Source organism: Mirounga leonina, unplaced genomic scaffold (genome assembly GCF_011800145.1).
Source record: "Mirounga leonina isolate KUSES-001 unplaced genomic scaffold, KU_Mleo_1.0 Mir_173, whole genome shotgun sequence".
Taxonomy (NCBI): domain Eukaryota; kingdom Metazoa; phylum Chordata; class Mammalia; order Carnivora; family Phocidae; genus Mirounga; species Mirounga leonina.
The window spans coordinates 70817573-70834763 of NW_023270447.1; the positions used below are offsets into that span (position 1 = coordinate 70817573).

The 17191-nt window shown below is 53.5% G+C and overlaps 1 protein-coding gene across 1 annotated transcript in view; it reads left to right on the forward strand.

Annotated features, from left to right (window-relative positions):
- NKAIN1 (sodium/potassium transporting ATPase interacting 1) overlaps positions 1–14927 on the forward strand; it is a 38131-nt gene extending 23204 nt beyond the window's left edge. Inside the window, exons 2-7 of the mRNA XM_035019001.1 lie at positions 8323–8496; positions 9859–9939; positions 11232–11429; positions 12121–12181; positions 12793–12874; positions 13012–14927. Of these exons, the coding sequence (XP_034874892.1) occupies positions 8323–8496; positions 9859–9939; positions 11232–11429; positions 12121–12181; positions 12793–12874; positions 13012–13021 (606 nt within the window). The 3' untranslated portion in view covers positions 13022–14927. The remainder of the gene's footprint in view (positions 1–8322; positions 8497–9858; positions 9940–11231; positions 11430–12120; positions 12182–12792; positions 12875–13011) is intronic.
- Positions 14928–17191: the final 2264 nt, after the last annotated feature.

A 17191-nucleotide genomic window follows, 5' to 3' on the forward strand; every position in this document is an offset into this window, starting at 1 on the left:
GTAGGAAGGAGTCCCCACAGGTCACTACACACAGTGGATGCGGAACCTGGCACGAAGACCCCATCATCAGCTCCCAGAGGCCTGTGGTGTTTGTCTCCAGACTTGAGCTCCCTGAGGAGGGAGCCGCCCCATTCTGTTCATCACCACTCTGCACAGGGCCTGGTGCATAATAGATGCTCAAGAAATATTTGTTCAGGGCGCCTGGGTGGCTCAGTTGGTTAAGCGACTGCTTTCGGCTCAGGTCATGATCCTGGAGTCCCTGGATCGAGTCCCGCATCAGGCTCCCTGCTCGGCAGGGAGCCTGCTTCTCCCTCTGACCGTTCCCCCTCTCATGTGCTCTCTCTCTCTCATTCTCTCTGTCTCAAATAAATAAATAAAATCTTAAAAAAAAAAAAAAAAAAAGAAAAGAAATATTTGTTCAGTGAACTGCTAGGCCAGTTTTCCCTGACCCCACCAAAGACTACCTGGTCTCTGTGACTGTTCCAACTCATACTCAAAGGCCATTGCCCTAGATGGACCCCGGAGATGGGCACAGAGCTCAGGGAGAGTGGGAAGACACTCCTCGTAGACAACTCACTGCTGTCTGTCAGTTCGCTCACCTCCCTAATGAGGGGGTTGGACTGGTGGATCTCCAGGGGTCCATCTGTCTGGCTTCAGTCCCACTCCCTCATTTCATGGATGAAGGGCTGAGTCGAGTTTAATTTTGTCAGCTGCCTCAGAAATCCACTGGGAAAAGGGGGGCTTGAGCTGGGGGATGCAGCCATGGCTGTTGCCGTGTACGGAGCACCAGCCGTGTGCCAGGCGCTGCTGGGCTGAGAGCTTTCCATGCACCGTCTGAATCTTCAGGATGTTTTCCCAAGTTCAAGCTCAGAGAGGGGGAGTAATTTGCCCAAGGTCACACAGTGAATCAGAGACTGACTCGGGATGGAACTCAGGTTTGCTGGACCCCAAATGGGGAGCTCTTTCCCACCTCAGCCCTCTTTGAACTAAAGTCAATAACGGTACCAGGCTGGACCAAACCATTATTCCAAAACTTCAGGGACCCCTCCCTCATCATTCCCTCAGATGGCCTGACTTCTGTATCTAAGTCCCATGGTGACACAGCTGGGATTTTGGCCAGGAAAGTAGTTGACTTGCAGAATTGACTGGCAAGGGCTTGGGCACCAGAGGCTTCTGGTGGGTTCTGTGGCCCAGAGCCCGGCCCCCCTCCGCCCTTTCCCCCAGCCAGCCTCCTGGGGCTGGGGTGGGCCCATCTGTATCATTCATCCCTTACCCCCACCTGGTGTTGGGCTCCTGGGGTTGGCGTCTAGACAGACTAGAGCATCCTACTGAGAACAGAGGCAGCCCTGACTCGGGGCTGAAGGTTCCCATGGCAACCGCATCCCCCTTGGCTGGCAGCTACCTGATAAATAAATAATCTGGGTGGGGGTGGGGAGCGAAGGGCAGGGGGAGGGGCAGCCAGGGAGCTTCGTGGTGGCTTCACTTGGGAAAGGAGAGGGGCAGGTTAGGCTTGAGGTGGGCTAGGGGGCTGGGCTGGGCGGGGAGGGGAGCTGGTAGTATGGTAATGGCCGGGTGAGTGCACAGCAGCGGGAGAAAGTGGCCAGAGGTGACAGGGATTCAGAAGAGCAGGAGGGAGAGCAGCACCTGAAACTGAGCTTTCTGGCTCTTGCACTTGGACACATCATGGGGCCCAAACACTGGAAACGGACCAGGTTTGGGCATATTAAGTTCATGATGAGCCGTCGGATGAGTAGCTGGTTATAAAGGGGCTGGAGGCTGAAACAAGAACAGGTAGTGCCTGAAGGTTGGGTGGGCACACGTTTCCTTGCACCCAGGAAATGGCCTGGGGGTGTTCTGACACTTAGGGGCCCGGCTGCATGGGAGGATGAGCTGCACGGAAATCAGGAGTGGCCAGGGAGGATGGAGACCGAGTTTCACGTTAGCATCTGCTGTGTGCCAGGCTCGGCTCTCACCAGCGGGAATGCAGTGGTGAGCGCCTTAGGCGGAAATCCCTGCTCCCAGAGAGTGTGCCTTCTAACGCAGGAGTCCGACCGTAAAAGGGAGTGGGTAGTACGGTAATCTATGATAAGTGCCATGGAAAAAATAAAGCAAGGGGCAGGAAGGGAGTTCTGCAGCAGAATATAATTTTAAATACTACCTTAAAAAAAAATGGGGCACCTGGCTGGCTCAGTTGGTAGAACATGCGACTCTTGATCTCAGGGTCGTGAGTTCTAGCCCCACATTGGTCGTAGAGCTTACTTTAAACATATATATAAATTAACAAATAATATGGAATCTCTCCACCACCATACAAGGGAGGTATTGTGAATTATACCCATTCTGTGGGTGAGGAAACTGAGGTGCAGGGGAGTGAGGGACTGGCCCCGTGGCCCAGGGATTCTAACGGCGGGTCCGCTCCTAGCCACTGAGCCAAATGGTCGTGTGCACGCGGGCCGGGGGAGCTAGTGGCGGGGAGGGCGTGGAGGCCTTTCAGCAGTTCTGGCCCTGAGAGCGTTGAGATAGGTGAGGATGGGGCTTTTCTCTTTTACTTTTTTTTTTTTTTGACAGAGAGAGACACAGCCAGAGAGGGAACACAAGCAGGGGGAGTGGGAGAGGGAGAAGCAGGCTTCCTGCCGAGCAGGGAGCCCGATGTGGGGCTCGATCCCAGGACCCTGGGACCATGACCTGAGCCGAAGGCAGACGCTTAACAACTGAGTCACCCAGGTGCCCTCTCTTTTACTTTTTTAATGGAACTGGCTTGAGTGTGCTTAGGAGCTAGTGCGAAGGATCCTGGGCACAGGGAGAGGCTGAGCTCCAGGCCAGAAGGGTCCGAGGATGGTGTGAGCGCCTGAGAAGATAGGAGGTGGGGTCCAGAGTGTAGGCGGAGGCACCGGGCAGAGGAGAGGGCAGGCGGGGGCAGGCAGAGGCCAGGTCCCAGTGTGAGAGTGAGGCTGGAGGAGTCCCAGGAGGGTGGAGGGCAGTGAGATCGGAAGTGGTCAGTGGGGAAAGTGGGTTCCCCAGAGAAGCCTAGTTGGGCTGTGGGGTGGCAGGGGGGCCTCTCAAAGTTGGTGGTTGCGGACCTGCATCTGTCGCGCACCGGATCTGCCTGGGGAGTGACTCTCTAGCAGCGCTAGGCTGCTTTGTAAGCAGGGAGAAAACTGTTAATTGGGTTTGTGCAGGTGTGGGCTTCCCCTGACAGGTGCGAGGGAAAGGCAGAGGGGTATGAGAGTCTGGCTTACAAGCGAAGCTCGTGCCGAAGTGAGGGGGCATTGTGGGGTCCTAGCAAACGCAGCAGGGATATGAGGAACCGGGGAACGGGAGGGGTGGCGGGTGAGAGGCAGGGAACCAGATGCGCTGGACCCGGTTGGTCACCATCCCCGTCAGCGGTGTAGGGAAGCCAGCTGGACCGGTCCAATGGGAGCTGTTGACTTGGTGACTTCGGAGGGGGGGCAGCTGTGGTGATGCCACAGTCCAAACAGCGGCCGTGGAGGAGGAGCAATGGGGAGGGGGAGGTCATGGGGATAGTGTTTGAGAGGTTGAGGTGCTGGACGGGGTGGCTCCTGGATGTCAAAGGGTGACGCAGGGGTGAAACTCAGGTCCGGGGAAGGGCAGGGCCTGGAGGCAGCAGTGAAGGAGGTAGACTAGCCGCGGGGCCTGAGCCCAGGGGCACGGGGCTGTCCGGGTCTGCAAGCAACTTGGGGACCCCAGAGGCTCCCCACTTGCCTTTGGCCCGAGGAACATGGGATGTGAGCGGAGCACAGAGCATCCTTGGGTGCAAACGATAGGGCTGGGGGGGCCCTGAGGGGGCCCTGATGGAAGGAGCTGCAGCTTGAGGGCCACAGGCTGGTTTGGAAGGGCTCGTGAGAGGGGTGGGGGCGGGGTGGGTGGGTCAGGCGAAGCGGCACCGGGCCTTGAGGGGACGAGGGTGGGGAGGCAGAGGGGCAGGCAGGTGGGACTTATGCTGTGGGCCTGACAGATCCACATAGGATCCAGGGGACTTGTTCTCATCCGTCACTCTGGGGTGGTTAGGGCACGCGTCCTGCTTATCCCGGGTCTTGGGGGGGGGGCATTGGCAGGCGCAGGGGCTTCAGCGATTGTCCCAAACCCTGCGGGCTGCCCTGATGACGGAGTAACTGGACGGGGCACCTGGGTGGCTCAGTCGGTTAAGCATCCAACTTTTTTTTAAGATTTTATTTATTTATTTGACAGAGACAAAGAGAGAGAAGGAACACAAGCAGGGGGGAGTGGGAGAGGGAGAAGCAGGCTTCCCGCTAAGCAGGGAGCCCGATGCGGGGCTCGATCCCAGGACCCTGAGATCATGACCTGAGCCGAAGGCAGATGCTCAACTGACTGAGCCACCCAGGCGTCCCGCATCCAACTCTTGATCTCAGCTCAGGTCTTCATCTCAGGGTCATGAGTTCAAGCCCCACGTTGGGCTCCATGGTGGTATGGAGCCTACTTCAAACAAATAACAACAAAAACATGCAAAGAAAAAGCACTCAGACGGGTAGTGGCCAGCCCCCCCCCCCCCCCCGCACCCCCATCACGCAGGAGGCTGCATCAGTTGCCAGCAGGAGCTTCTGCCATAGTCCTGGCCCACCTAGGAGAGAGACTCAAGACCTGGCTTACCGGTTGACCAGGTTAAAAACAATTAGCCCAAAGTCACTTTTTCCCTCCGTGCATGTGCACTTGAAATTTTTTCGAAGGAGCAGGTTGCCATTGTCTCCACACTAGTCCTCTCATCAAACTAACAAGGCCAGCTAGGATTTACAATCACTGCAGCCCTCGGATTATTGTTCTAAGCTGGTGCAACCAGATGGGAAAGATATTCCCCCTATTTGTTTGTTCTTTATTGTGTAATTAGCTACATCTCGCAGCTGCACAAGCAGAAATTCTTGAATATCTGACTTGGTTTTCTAATAAAAAATAATAACTTTAGGATTGAGATATTTATAAGACGCAGAATCTCAATTAAAAAATATATATGGAGAGACACCTGGCTGGCTCAGTTGGTAGAGCGTGGGACACTTGATCTCAGGGTCGTGAGTTTGAGCCCTGAATTGGGTATAGAGTTTACTTTAAAAAAAATTAAGTTTATACCTGGGCGGCTCAGTCGATTAAGCGTCTGCCTTCGGCTCAGGTCATGATCCCGGGGTCCTGGGATCGAGCCCCACATCAGGCTCCCTGCTCCGCGGGGAGCCTGCTTCTCTCTCTCCCACTCCCCCTGCTTGTGCTCCTGCTCTCTCTGTCTCTCTCTCTGTCAAATAGATTAATAAAAAAATCTTTTAAAAAAGGAAAAGGGAAATGAAGGCAGGACTTCAACTGTTGTTTCAGCCACTCAGGGGTAGTAGCTGGGGCGGGGGTGGGGCAGGGTAAAGGAGTGTGGAAGCTCCCAGCAAGCCTTCGGTGCCCAACTAAGAAGCTCCACTGTTGAGTCTCCTACTAATTAGCCACTGTTTATTTTTTTTTTTTTAAGATTTTTTATTTATTTATCTGAGAGAGAGAATGGGAGACAGAGAGCATGAGAGGGGGAGGATCAGAGGGAGAAGCAGACTCCCCGCTGAGCAGGGAGTCCGATGCGGGACTCGATCCCGGGACTCCAGGATCATGACCTGAGCCGAAAGCAGTCGCTTAACCAACTGAGCCACCCAGGCACCCTAGCCACTGTTTATTAAGTCTAGTTGTCTCTCAGTCTTTGTGATGTCTCCATATCCTCACAACAACTTCTTGGGGAAAGGATTGCCTTCCCTATTTACAGTTGAAGAAACAGGCTCAGAGAGGGAAAGTAACTTGCACTGAGTCACACAGAGCTGCAATTTGAACCTGAGTTTTAGTGATTCCATAGCTTTTCGTGGTAACAGTCCCACTGCTTGCTTTGTCAGTGAGGTCCCCGAGAACCCAGAGGGGTTGGAGCAAGGGCCAGGGGCGGAGCAGGGTGATACCATGTTTTTCGGGGGCATTTCTAGGCAAGATGTCTCCCCAGCTACACTATGAGCCTGGGCAAGTCTGTCTCAGCCACGTCCTCTGTCCTCTGATGGCAGTCTCCTTGCCAGGACCAGATGCGAGCTGAGTTGAGAGATCAAGTGCGCCCCAAACCACCAGGGCTCCCCAAGGCTTGGCAGAGTCAGGGTGGAAAGGAGAAGAGCAGAAGTGGGGCAGAAGCTGTTGGGAGCAGGGAGCAACCTGGGGAGTTTCTCCCCAAGGGCAGCAGACCATTAGAGTCAAAGGTGGAAGGCCCTTAGAGATCATGTAGTCCAGTGGTCTCTTCTGTATGGAAGAAGGAGCTTGATCCCCACTGGGGAAGGTGGTCTGCCCCAGGTCACCCAAGAGTCTGTAGACTCTCAACCAGAATCCACACCTCTTAACTCCAGTGCCAATGCCAAGAGGGAAAGTTGATAAGTTGGTGCCAAGATGGGACAGGTGACAGAGAAAAGCAGAATGACTGCCCGGCTCTGCCACCTCCCTACTATGTGACTTTGGGGAAGTCACTTCCCTCCTCTGAGCCTCATGGTCTCTTGCTTCAGAACAAGATCATGATCTCAGCTCTGCCTTTCTGCCAAGGAACATCCAGTGAGCGATGAAAGCTCTTTACAATCTGCAGGGCCCTGCAGGAGGAGTCACCAACAAGAGGCAGGCTGGTGCCAGGTGGGTGGGTGCCAGGGCTGGGCCTGCAGCTTCCTGGGTCTCTGCCCGAGCTTTACCATCTGTGTGGTAGCATCAGCCCCACCTCCTCCCGCTTCCCTGCCAGGAAAACGGCTTCTGGGATCTTCCCTGTTCCTTCCCAGCCAGATCCTCTTCTCTCCCCTTCTATTTTAATCAGGACTCTGGGTTGCAAGTGACAGAAATCACAAGTACAAGGAGGGAGAATTCGTTTCCAGCATGGCTAGATCCTCAGACCGAAAACGATGCGACCTGGGCACTCCCCTCGCTTGTTCACTCTTTCTCCCTTTCTGTCCCTTTGAGATGGCAAAGACAGCCACCAACAGCTCTGAGCGACCCTGTACCCGTTCAGATACCCTGGCAGATAGCATCTCTGTCCTGGCTGCTCCAGCAGCTCTCCGGGGTGACTCTCGGGAGCAGGCCACAGGGCGAGTGCCCAGCCCTGACCAGATCCCTGTGTGTCAATGATCTGGTTAGGACTGAGTCATGAGCCCACTGCTGAAATTAGAGGTGGGCTCAGCCCCACCCAAGGCACATGGACTAAAGGTCCAGGAGGCGGTTCCCAAAACAAAGAGATGGGTTCTTTCACCAGGAGAAGAAGTATTGGACAGTCAATAACAATGGATGTCATTGGCACCTGTGTTCTTAAGTGTATCAGCTGAAACATTGAACCAGGGGCTCCTGGAAAGGGAGGATTGATTGCATCCTGTATCGGTTAGCTTTTGCTGGGTAACAGATCATTCTAGAGCAGCAGTTTAAAACAATCATTTTATTTAGCTCTTGATTCTGTAGGTCAGCTGGGTGATTCTTCTGGTCTGGCTACGTGTTTTTTGGTCAGTTGGTGGGTTGGTTGGCATCAGAATGATCTAGGATGGCCTCACTCACATGTCTGATGGTTGACGGGCTATCATCTGGGGGGCCTTGGTTCTCCTCTTATCCTCCAGCGGGTCACAGGAGCTCTTCCACATGGTGCTCTCTGTGTTACAGGTGTAGGAATTGGGCAAGCTCCAGGGCACAAGCAATTTTTTCAAAAGGTCTTCACTTGCACTATGCTTCCTAAAGTCCCATTGGGCAAAGCAAGTCACATGACCAAGCATGGAGTTACTGTAGAAGGGTACTGCCAAAGAGCATGGGGACAGGGGGAGAAAGAACTTGAGGTCAGTTTTGCAACCTACTGTAGCTCCCTTGGGGAAGGGGAGTAAAAAAAAAATTCCTTTCTCTGCAGCCCATAGATTTCATGGGCCAGGGCAACCTCCAGATAGCAGTCCTTGGAAGAGGGGACTCAGGCCCAGGGACTTTCCTGGGCCCTTCAGCGCCGTGGCTCAGCCCTTGGCCAGGGCTGGGGGAAGCGGTCTGGATCCTAACTCCACCTGCTTCGAGCCCCACATGAGGCAGGGGCAGGTGCTAACGGGGAGCACCTCTTGGCAGGGAGGAAGGTGTTCTGAACCCCGGCTCCCTTCTATTAGCTGTCCCCAAAGTGATGAGCAGGGCTCCGTCTCAGTTCATCCCCACAGACTTGCTTCCATCTCCCCATCTCCCTGTGGTCTTGTGGGGCTGGGATGGCTCTGGACTGTACAGTCAGGCCACAGTGCCTCGTCACCATGGTAAGGGGTGTCACCTGCTCCACGAGGTCGAGGAGGAGTCCCTGTCCTCCCCTTTCAGGCGGTGACCGTGGCCTCAGCCTGCTCTCTCCCACAGGTCGCTGCGCTGGAGCGGCAGATCTTTGACTTCCTGGGCTATCAATGGGCTCCTATCTTAGCCAACTTCCTGCACATCATGGCAGTCATCCTGGGCATCTTTGGCACCGTGCAGTACCGCTCCCGGTACCTCATTCTGGTATGGCTCCCTTGGCCCCTCCCACACCCCTGCCCCTCCAGGCATGAACTGCCCCCCCTTCCCTGGGTGCCCAGACCCCTGCCCTGTCTTAGCTCCAGCCCGGCTGGTGGTAGATGCCCAAGTCCCAGTGCTTCTTTGCTCAGCAGAGAGACGAGATTGATATTTTCCCTAAAGGATTTCCTAGGGAAGAATCCAAATATTAACCCGCTAGGTCATTTAGTGTCTACCATGTGCGAAGCGCACTGCTAAAAGTTTCGCATGTTTACTTATCTTTACAACAGCCCTGCAAGGGATATCTTACCATCTCCATTTTCCAGATGAGGAAATGAGGCTCAGAAAGGTTACGAGGCTTCCTAAGGTCACACAGCTAATAAGTGGCAGGATTAGAGCATCAGACCCAGAGCGAAGGCTCTTGAAACATGCCCACGCTGCCTCAGTAAGCCAGTGCAGGGACGGACTTCATCTTCTCTAGCTTCTCAGGTTGCTTTAAGAGGCTGGCTTGGCTTTGGTCCTTTGCTGTTCATCAAGAATGTGGTATGATGGCAAGTGGGGCTTTGAGGTCAGTGCCTTCTGTGCTCTGATCCCAGGAGTGGATTGTGTCCCTGCCTCCCTCCTGCTTCCTCTTCCCAAGCCTTAGTCCTTGATGGTCTCTGTTAAACTCCTGTGTTTAGCTAGGCTCACCCTTCTCCCCTGCTCTTCCTCAGTGACCCATTCACATGCCTCTTTGGAGGGAAAAGGGACACCTGTGATGACAGTGACATGCTCCTGCCACAGCCCATTCTGGCTCGTTCTTGGGCTTCGCCCACCTCCCACAGGCTGAACCTCCCAGAAGCTGGGTGGGCAGGGCCCTTCCAAAGCTCTATCTCACCCGGGTTGGGAGAATCCTTCTCTCCAGCTCTCGGGAAAGCCCCAGGCACTCCGTTAAGCAGCACTGTGTGCTGGGTGACAGAACTGGAATTGCAGGCCCAGGACTTGGGTGGAAATACCCCCTCCTCTCCAGCTCTGTGGAGCCAGGTTGTGTCTATTGTTCTCTGCAGAATGCATCGGATTAGCTGCCAGAGGACTGGAGCCTGAGGAGCAGCCCTATCTCTTCCTAGCTGTGTGATCTTGGAAAACTGAAACCTCCTCTCTAGCGCTTACGTTGGTTATCTTTAGAGAAAGAACAGTGCCTTCCATGCAGGGCTGTTGTAAGGACCGGACGGATGTAATAATGATTTGTAAACTCTAAAGTGCTCTCTGCGTGAGATAGTGCCATCATTTCTCCTTGCAAAGGTCCCCTTGGTCCTTGAGCTCTGTCTCCATTGACAAGCCCCATCCCCGCTCCCCCAGGCCCCACCCTGATCCCACCTCTCCCTTCTCCAGTATGCAGCCTGGCTGGTGCTCTGGGTTGGCTGGAATGCATTTATCATCTGCTTCTACCTAGAGGTTGGACAGCTGTCCCAGGTAAGCCTCAGGCCTGGCAATGCCAGAGGGCAGAGCCTGACCTTTCCTATCCCCTGCCCCAGGGGCTCCTAGTTTGGTCTGGGGCATCATCTCTTGAAGAGACCTCCCTCTACACACCCAAATGATCTGTGCTCCACAGACCCTACCCCCACATTTTAGTTTCTGGCCTCTTCTGCACTTCTCAGAAACAAATGATGGAGCAGATAAGGCTGAGGGGCCGTGAAGATGGGCGGTGGTCCCACTTGATCACAAGCTCAGTAGAAACCAACCACTTGTCGTGGCCCTGAAGCAAAAGTGCTCTTGGGCTCCACACGTGTTCAGGGCAAGGGAGGTGAAAATGTCATGTACAGCATTTGGTAACTGCTTAGGCCACAAAGATTTGAGTCCAGTTCTGATCAGTATTTTCAGAAGGGAAAGAGACGAAGTAGTCTTTGGGGAAAATCGAGAGTGGACCAGATCCCATGCAGAACTATTGAAGAAAGGGGAAGTTTTTAGCTTGTGGAAGAGCAGGCCCAGAGGATACAACTTCTATTTTTAGTATGTAAGAGGGGAAAATATATGAATGGGAACATTGGCTTTGTAGTTCTGGTAGATCTAAGTCCCGGCTCCAGCATTTCCAAACTGTGACCCTGGGCATGTGTCTCACCCTCTCTGAGCTTGAGTTTCCCTGTCTAGTGAGCGCAGATAACCACTTCATGTGGTTGCCGAGGATGAAATGAGATCATACATCCCATCGCAGGGCTTGGCACCTGGTCAGCACCCAGTGAATATTTGTTAACAGGCTGCATGATGAATGGATTGATAAACACAGAGATGCACACCGTGGGTGAGAACCTCTGATCTGGGCCAGCCCCTTCTGCATTTCAGATGGGGAGACCAAGGACTAGAGAGGACAGGTTTGCCCAGGGCCACACCCAGAGAGCAGTGGAGAGGCTGAATGGGCTGTGAAGGGGTCTGTGTTGAGGATTTCACCTATGGCTGGAAAACTGGACTCAGCCACTGTTAGGGTCCCTTCCATCCCTGAAACTTTGGGGCTCCTGTGGGTCGGTCAGCACTAGCCCCTTTCATCTCTGATGGAAGTGTGAGACCTATGTAGTCATCAAGCGCCACCTACTGGCCAAACATAGACTTGCAGAAATGGGCTCCCTCCGTACTCTTCAAAGCAAGCCAGGAGAGGAGGCTGCTACAACAGTCCAGGTGTGACGTAGATCTTATATAAAGTTTCCTGGGGCCTGGGGAAGATCCCCCTGCCCCTGGCCCCAGCTCAGTATTCTAGGCCCCTCTGCCCCCAGGACCGGGACTTCATCATGACCTTCAACACATCCCTGCACCGCTCCTGGTGGATGGAGAATGGGCCAGGCTGCCTGGTGACACCTGTCCTGAACTCCCGCTTGGCACTGGAAGACCACCATGTCATCTCTGTCACCGGCTGCCTGCTTGACTATCCCTACATTGAAGCACTCAGCAGTGCCCTGCAGATCTTCCTGGCTGTGAGTCTTCCTGTCCCCCCTGGCCCACACACTCCCAGAGGTGGACTCCACCACAACTCCTTTGTTTAGCTCTAGTTAAGAAGGGGAGAACCTAGATCTTCCAGCCTGCCTGTGCTTCTGCCTGGCTCTGTCTCCATATCTTGTATCTCCTCCCTTCACCCCCTGCCCCAGCTCCCATTCTAGGAGTGAGCAGGTTTAATGAATAGGATGAGTCATCAGACTATGAGTCAACCCAGTCTCCAGTGTATCTGCTGTGTGACCTTGGGCAAGTCACTTGCCCTCTCCAAGTTTATATGCTTATTAACAGAAATTCATGACCACCTCAACTGTGTAGAGTTGTGAGAGTTAAAGAAGAGTGGCCCCAAGATAGTAATATAGTTCCCAGTCTTGCCCTCAGCGCCCCACACACCCAAAGCCACATAATCCTCATTCCTCTTAACAAACCAGTGAAGTATTGCCCAGGTCCAGCTGGGAAAACTGAGGCCCAAAGAGGTAAAATTATGACTTGTCCAAGTCCACTCACAGAACGGATAATGGGACCAGGTATGTTTGATTATAAGGCCCAGTCATTTAACTTGAAGTTGTTATGGGTTGGCCTTCATCCTCGCACACCCAGTCCCTCCTGTCCTTCTGGGCCCGGCCAGGCAGGGGGTGGAGGAAGAGCTTCCGTCTTCTTTCCTTTCACCCCCAGCTGTTTGGCTTCGTGTTCGCCTGCTACGTGAGCAAAGTGTTCCTGGAGGAGGAGGACAGCTGTGAGTGCCGAGCCCCTAGGGAACGGGGAAGCCTGGCCACACACCACCCCGTGCCTTCAGCACCCTGGACAGAGCCCCGCGCGGCCTGGGAGGGAGGAGACCTGGGTTGGCCAACTGGTTCCTCTTGGTGGGGAAGAAGAGGCGGCAGGGGTGGTGACGGTCGGCATAGCCAGCGCATTCTGGGCTGTGACCCAGACACCCAGGTGCCCAGTGCACGGCTCCAGCACTGCTCTCCACCCACTCCTCTTAGGTTCTGTCCCTCCGAGGACCTCCACGGGGCTCGCCCCTACCAAGCACCTCCCGCGCCCAGCCTCGTCCCCCGACTACCGTCCACCCCCACCTCCCAGGTCTTGCCCCCTTAAGTGGCTCAAGCCCTGCTCCCTTAAAGGACGCCCCCCCCCCCCGAGGCTTTCCATCCCCTTGGGCTTTGGCCCACTCTGGCTGAGCTCCTGAAAATCCCGCTCTGCTCCGCATAGGTCCTGCAGCAAAGCCCCGCCCTAAGGCTCTGTACAGGGGTCTGGCCCTCAGATTCCTCCTTTTCAGGACCTAGCCTTCCATAACTCATACCCCACAGGCTCATCCCTAACTATGCGCCACCTCCCCTTCCGCAGTTGACTTCATCGGTGGCTTTGACTCCTACGGATACCAGGCGCCCCAGAAGACGTCGCATTTACAACTGCAGCCTCTGTACACGTGGGTCATGGTGCCCAGCGGGGTGGGGTGGAGGGACTAGGGCGTTGCTGTAGGGGAAGGAAAGGCAGGGAGGCGCGGGGAGGGCAGCCGAACCTCTCTGCGGGTCCACTTCCCTAACCTGCCTTTGTTTCCTGCAGGTCGGGGTAGCTTCTGTCTCGCGCCCATCCAGTTGCCACGAGCTTGCTGGCTGGACTGACGCCCTGGCGCGAGCTCGGGCCGAAATAGCAGGCGCGCCCCCTGGCGGCTCGCGAACCGACTGCAGCCTGCTCCGGCTGGGTCTGCGGCGGACTTGGACTTGGCCCTTCCAGCCCGACTCCAGGGGTGGCACGGGCTGGGCGGGGGAGGGGATCGCGGGGTTTGTATTTTTTTTATCTCAGCCTTGGCGTGCGCTGGGGCCTCCCTCCCTTCTCCAGCCGCTCCCTTTCGAAACCCTTCACCCCACTTCCGGTCCCCTGTCCAGGGAGAAATGGCATTTGCCCCATCTCACCACACTCGTTCACCAGCCCTGGGGAGAGTTACTGTGAACTAGAAGCAGGAGTCCTGGGTTCCAGTTGCAGCTCCGTCACCGACTCTCTGTGTGACATCTGGCAAGGCCCTTCCTTGCCCTCTCTGGGCCTCAGTTTCCCTCAATTAAAATAATCTCTTAGCAGATGGAGCTCTTTCTAGCCTTTTCATTTGACTCTTAATTCCAGGGGCTAGGCTGGGATTATAATTCCCATTTTGCAGATATGGAAACTGAGGCCCGGAGATATGAAGTGATTTGCTTGAGGCCACACAGCTAGGCTTTTGGTGGAGGCAGGCCTTGAACACAGCATACCTTCTGTAGTTTCAGACTCCAAAACCCAGTGTCTGGTCTCTGAATCCCATTTCCAAGCCCCCATCCAGCTGGGACACTCTAGAGCCCACGTGATCTACATCACACACACCACCACCACCACCACCCCTCGCCAGCGCCTCTCTTGAAGCAATATACCTGTTCTCCTGTTGGGAACCAGATGAACGGAGCCCAGAGCCCTGAATTCAGCCTGACCCACAGGGAAGCCCTCCTAGACTCGGCCCCCATCCACCCTTGGCCAACCTTTCAAGCTCATACCAGTAAGGGGGCTGGGCATATTTCAGCCACCCCACCCCCTTCCAGGTCCCTGAGGCCGGGTCTGCTGCAGCCATGATCCCCTGTCCTCTCAGCAACCCCACCAACCCCTGATGGCTCCATCCACGTCACCCGTTGGAAGACTTGTGGTTCCAGAATGGAAGACAGCTGGTCAGCACCTCCCGATCACCAGTTTTCAAAGATCACCAGCGTTTATGACCACTCCAATGTCAAAGAGAAACCTCTAACAAGCCCAGAAGGAGTTGTGAAGAGGCAGACTAGGAGTGTGGGTCGTGGTGTGGGGTCGGGAGGGCTAGCACCCCTGAGAGCAAAGAGAGATGAGAGCTCATTCTCCCCATCTCCTTCCACAGACACCCCTGAGGACCTTACTTCCTGTGTACTGGCCGTGAGTCCAAGGGCAGGAGGGGCAGCCCTCAGCTTCCCAGTCTGTGAAACAGGAGTGGCCTTGGATTAGGAGGGAGGGCAGCAGGCGTGGGGGAATGGGAGGGAAACACAGATGGTTTGTGTGCCTGAGCCCGTCCATGGTGACCACTCCACTCCTTGCTCTCTACCCTCTGATCTAGCCTTCCCTACATCTGAGGCCAAAGCATCCTGAGCTAAGACCGCACCCCGCCACCCCCTCGGCAGTGTGCTGCGAAGGAGCCAGCCCCAGGAGTTCCACTGGTCACCCCAGGCACTGAGGTCCCATATGGTCTGCCCAGGTAGCTAGGAGTTCCGTTCAAGAAGGGGGCAGCTCCCTTCGGACCTGGCTGCTATCCTGCCACCAGCCCTCTCCTGTCTCCAGCCCTCTCCTCCCACCCCCACTCCCCAGCCTCCTTTCTACTCAACGGGTTTAGCCACTGGTGCTTTGAAGCCTTTTGTTTTTATAAGATGGTTTTTGCAAGGGACCAAGTTCTTTTCTCACTGGGACCTTGCAAGGCAGGGAGTGTACCCTGGTTTCTGTGCAGGTGGGTTAATTAAAGATGGTGTTTTCTTCTCTATCATCCTGTCCTCCTGCCCAGTGAGTCAGCAGGGTCCCTGCTTGAGGGTGAGCAGGGGCTGGGAGTCAATGTCATTGTCATTATCATTCCTGGGGCACTGGCCTGTGCTTCTGACTGGCTGTGTAGCTTTGGGAAGTCACTCTTCCTCTCTTTCCTCATCCATAAAATGCAGAGATGAGGCTCAATCAGTGGGTTCCCAAGCCTGGCTCACAATCCCTTGGAGAACTTTCTATTCATTTTTCGGAGTATGTGGATTGTAAGTTTATGCTTCCAAATATCCTTTGCTTCTCAAGTCTGCCCTCTTCCTGACAACTCAGTTCCTGACTTAGAATGAGCTGGCAGATAATGCTTTAGACGTAGATTCCTGGGACATCCTGGATCTTTTCTAGCAAGACAGCCAGAATCAGTATTTTGAATATTTAAAATTTTATTTACTTTTGTGAATAGATAATATGTATATTGGTACAGAATTCAGAAAGTTCCAGGACTTTATGTCTTTTTACCTATTTTTCATATCTTTCCAAAGAGAGACAATTCTTCGTTAACTGACGTAAATATTGTTGCCCCTTTTCACACAAATGGCAACATGCTCTACTCAATCTTTGACTTCCTACTGCTTCTTCTACTTAACTCTGAATCTTGGAAACCTTCCCCCAATAATACACGTGGAGCTGCCTCCCTTTCTTCCATGGTGATTTGGTAGAATTAGGACTTGTGTGAAGATTCCCAGGTAATCCTGATGCGGCTAGGGGCTAAGAACCAGAGGTTCTACACAAGATGCCCCGAGTTCATGATGCAAACCTCTGCGGATGCCTCCTGGCCATGGAGTTCGAAGATCAATCACAGATACCGCCTTCAAGGAGTTTATGGTTCAGTGGGGAGCCCCCAGGATGGGAATACTGGTGGGTGGTCAGTGCTGAGGACAGGGTGGAGGGAAAGGCCACCTGAGGGTCCTGGACAGGGACAGCAGCATGAGCACAAGTGTGGAGGGAGGGGAACACGTGGTATCGGGGGAGGGGAAGAATAGCCAGGGACAAACTGGTTGGAGGGAACTTTGATTGGGAATGTATTAGTTTCCTATTGCTGTCCTAGATTACCACAACATTAGTGTCTTAATACAAATGTAATGCCTTATGGTTCTGTAGAGGTTGGACATGAATCTCACTGGGGTAAAATCAAGATGTCTGGAGGGTTGCATTTCTTTCCGGAGGGTCCAGGGGAGAATCTATGTCCTTGCCTTTTCTAGCTTCTAGAGGCTATCCCCATTTCTTGGCTTGTGGCCCCTTCCTCCATCTTCAAAGCCAGCAATATCCTATCTCTTTGACCTTCCATCATCACATCTTCCCACAGCCATGAAAGGTTCTCCACTTTTAAGGGCTCCTGTCATCAGGTTGGGCCCAACCAGATAATCCAGGATGATCTCCCCATTTCAAAGTCCCTTTTGCCATGTAACACATTCACACGTTCCAGGGGTTAGAATGTAGACACCCTTGGGAGCCATTATTCTGCCTTCCAGGATAGGAATTGTATCCAGGTTTTTATAGCAGCCCTAATGTCAAATCAGAGCACATCAGCCTGAGTGATGTAGATGGGAACTACTGAAGGATTTAGAGCAGAAGCTACTCCGTTAGAGCTGTCTTTATGGGAGAAGATATTTGCAAATGACATATCTAATAAAGAGTTAGTATCCAAAATACATAAAGAACTTGTAAAACTCAACACCCCAAAAAATAGTTAATCCAGTTAAAAAATGGGCAGAAGACATGAGTAGACATTTTTCCAAAAAAGACATACAGATACATGAAAAGATGCTCAACATCACTCATCATCAGGGAAATACAAACCAAAACTAAAATGAGATGTCACTTAACGCCAGTCAGAATGGCTAAAATTAACAACACAGGAAGCAACAGGTGTTGGTGAGGCTGCAGAGAAAGGGGAATTCTTTTTACACTGTTGGTGGGAATGCAAGCTGGTGCAGCCACTCTGGAAAACAGTATGGGGGTTCTTCCAAAAGTTAAAAAAGAACTACCCTATGACCCAGCAGTTGCACTACTAGGTATTTACCCAAAGGATACAAAAATGCTAATTTGAAGTTTTAAGCAGCAATGTCCACAAAAGCCAAATTATGGAAAGAGCCCAAATGTCCATCAACTGATGAATGAATAAAGAGGATGTGGAGTCTATATACAATGAAACACTACTCAGCCATAAAAAGGAATGAAA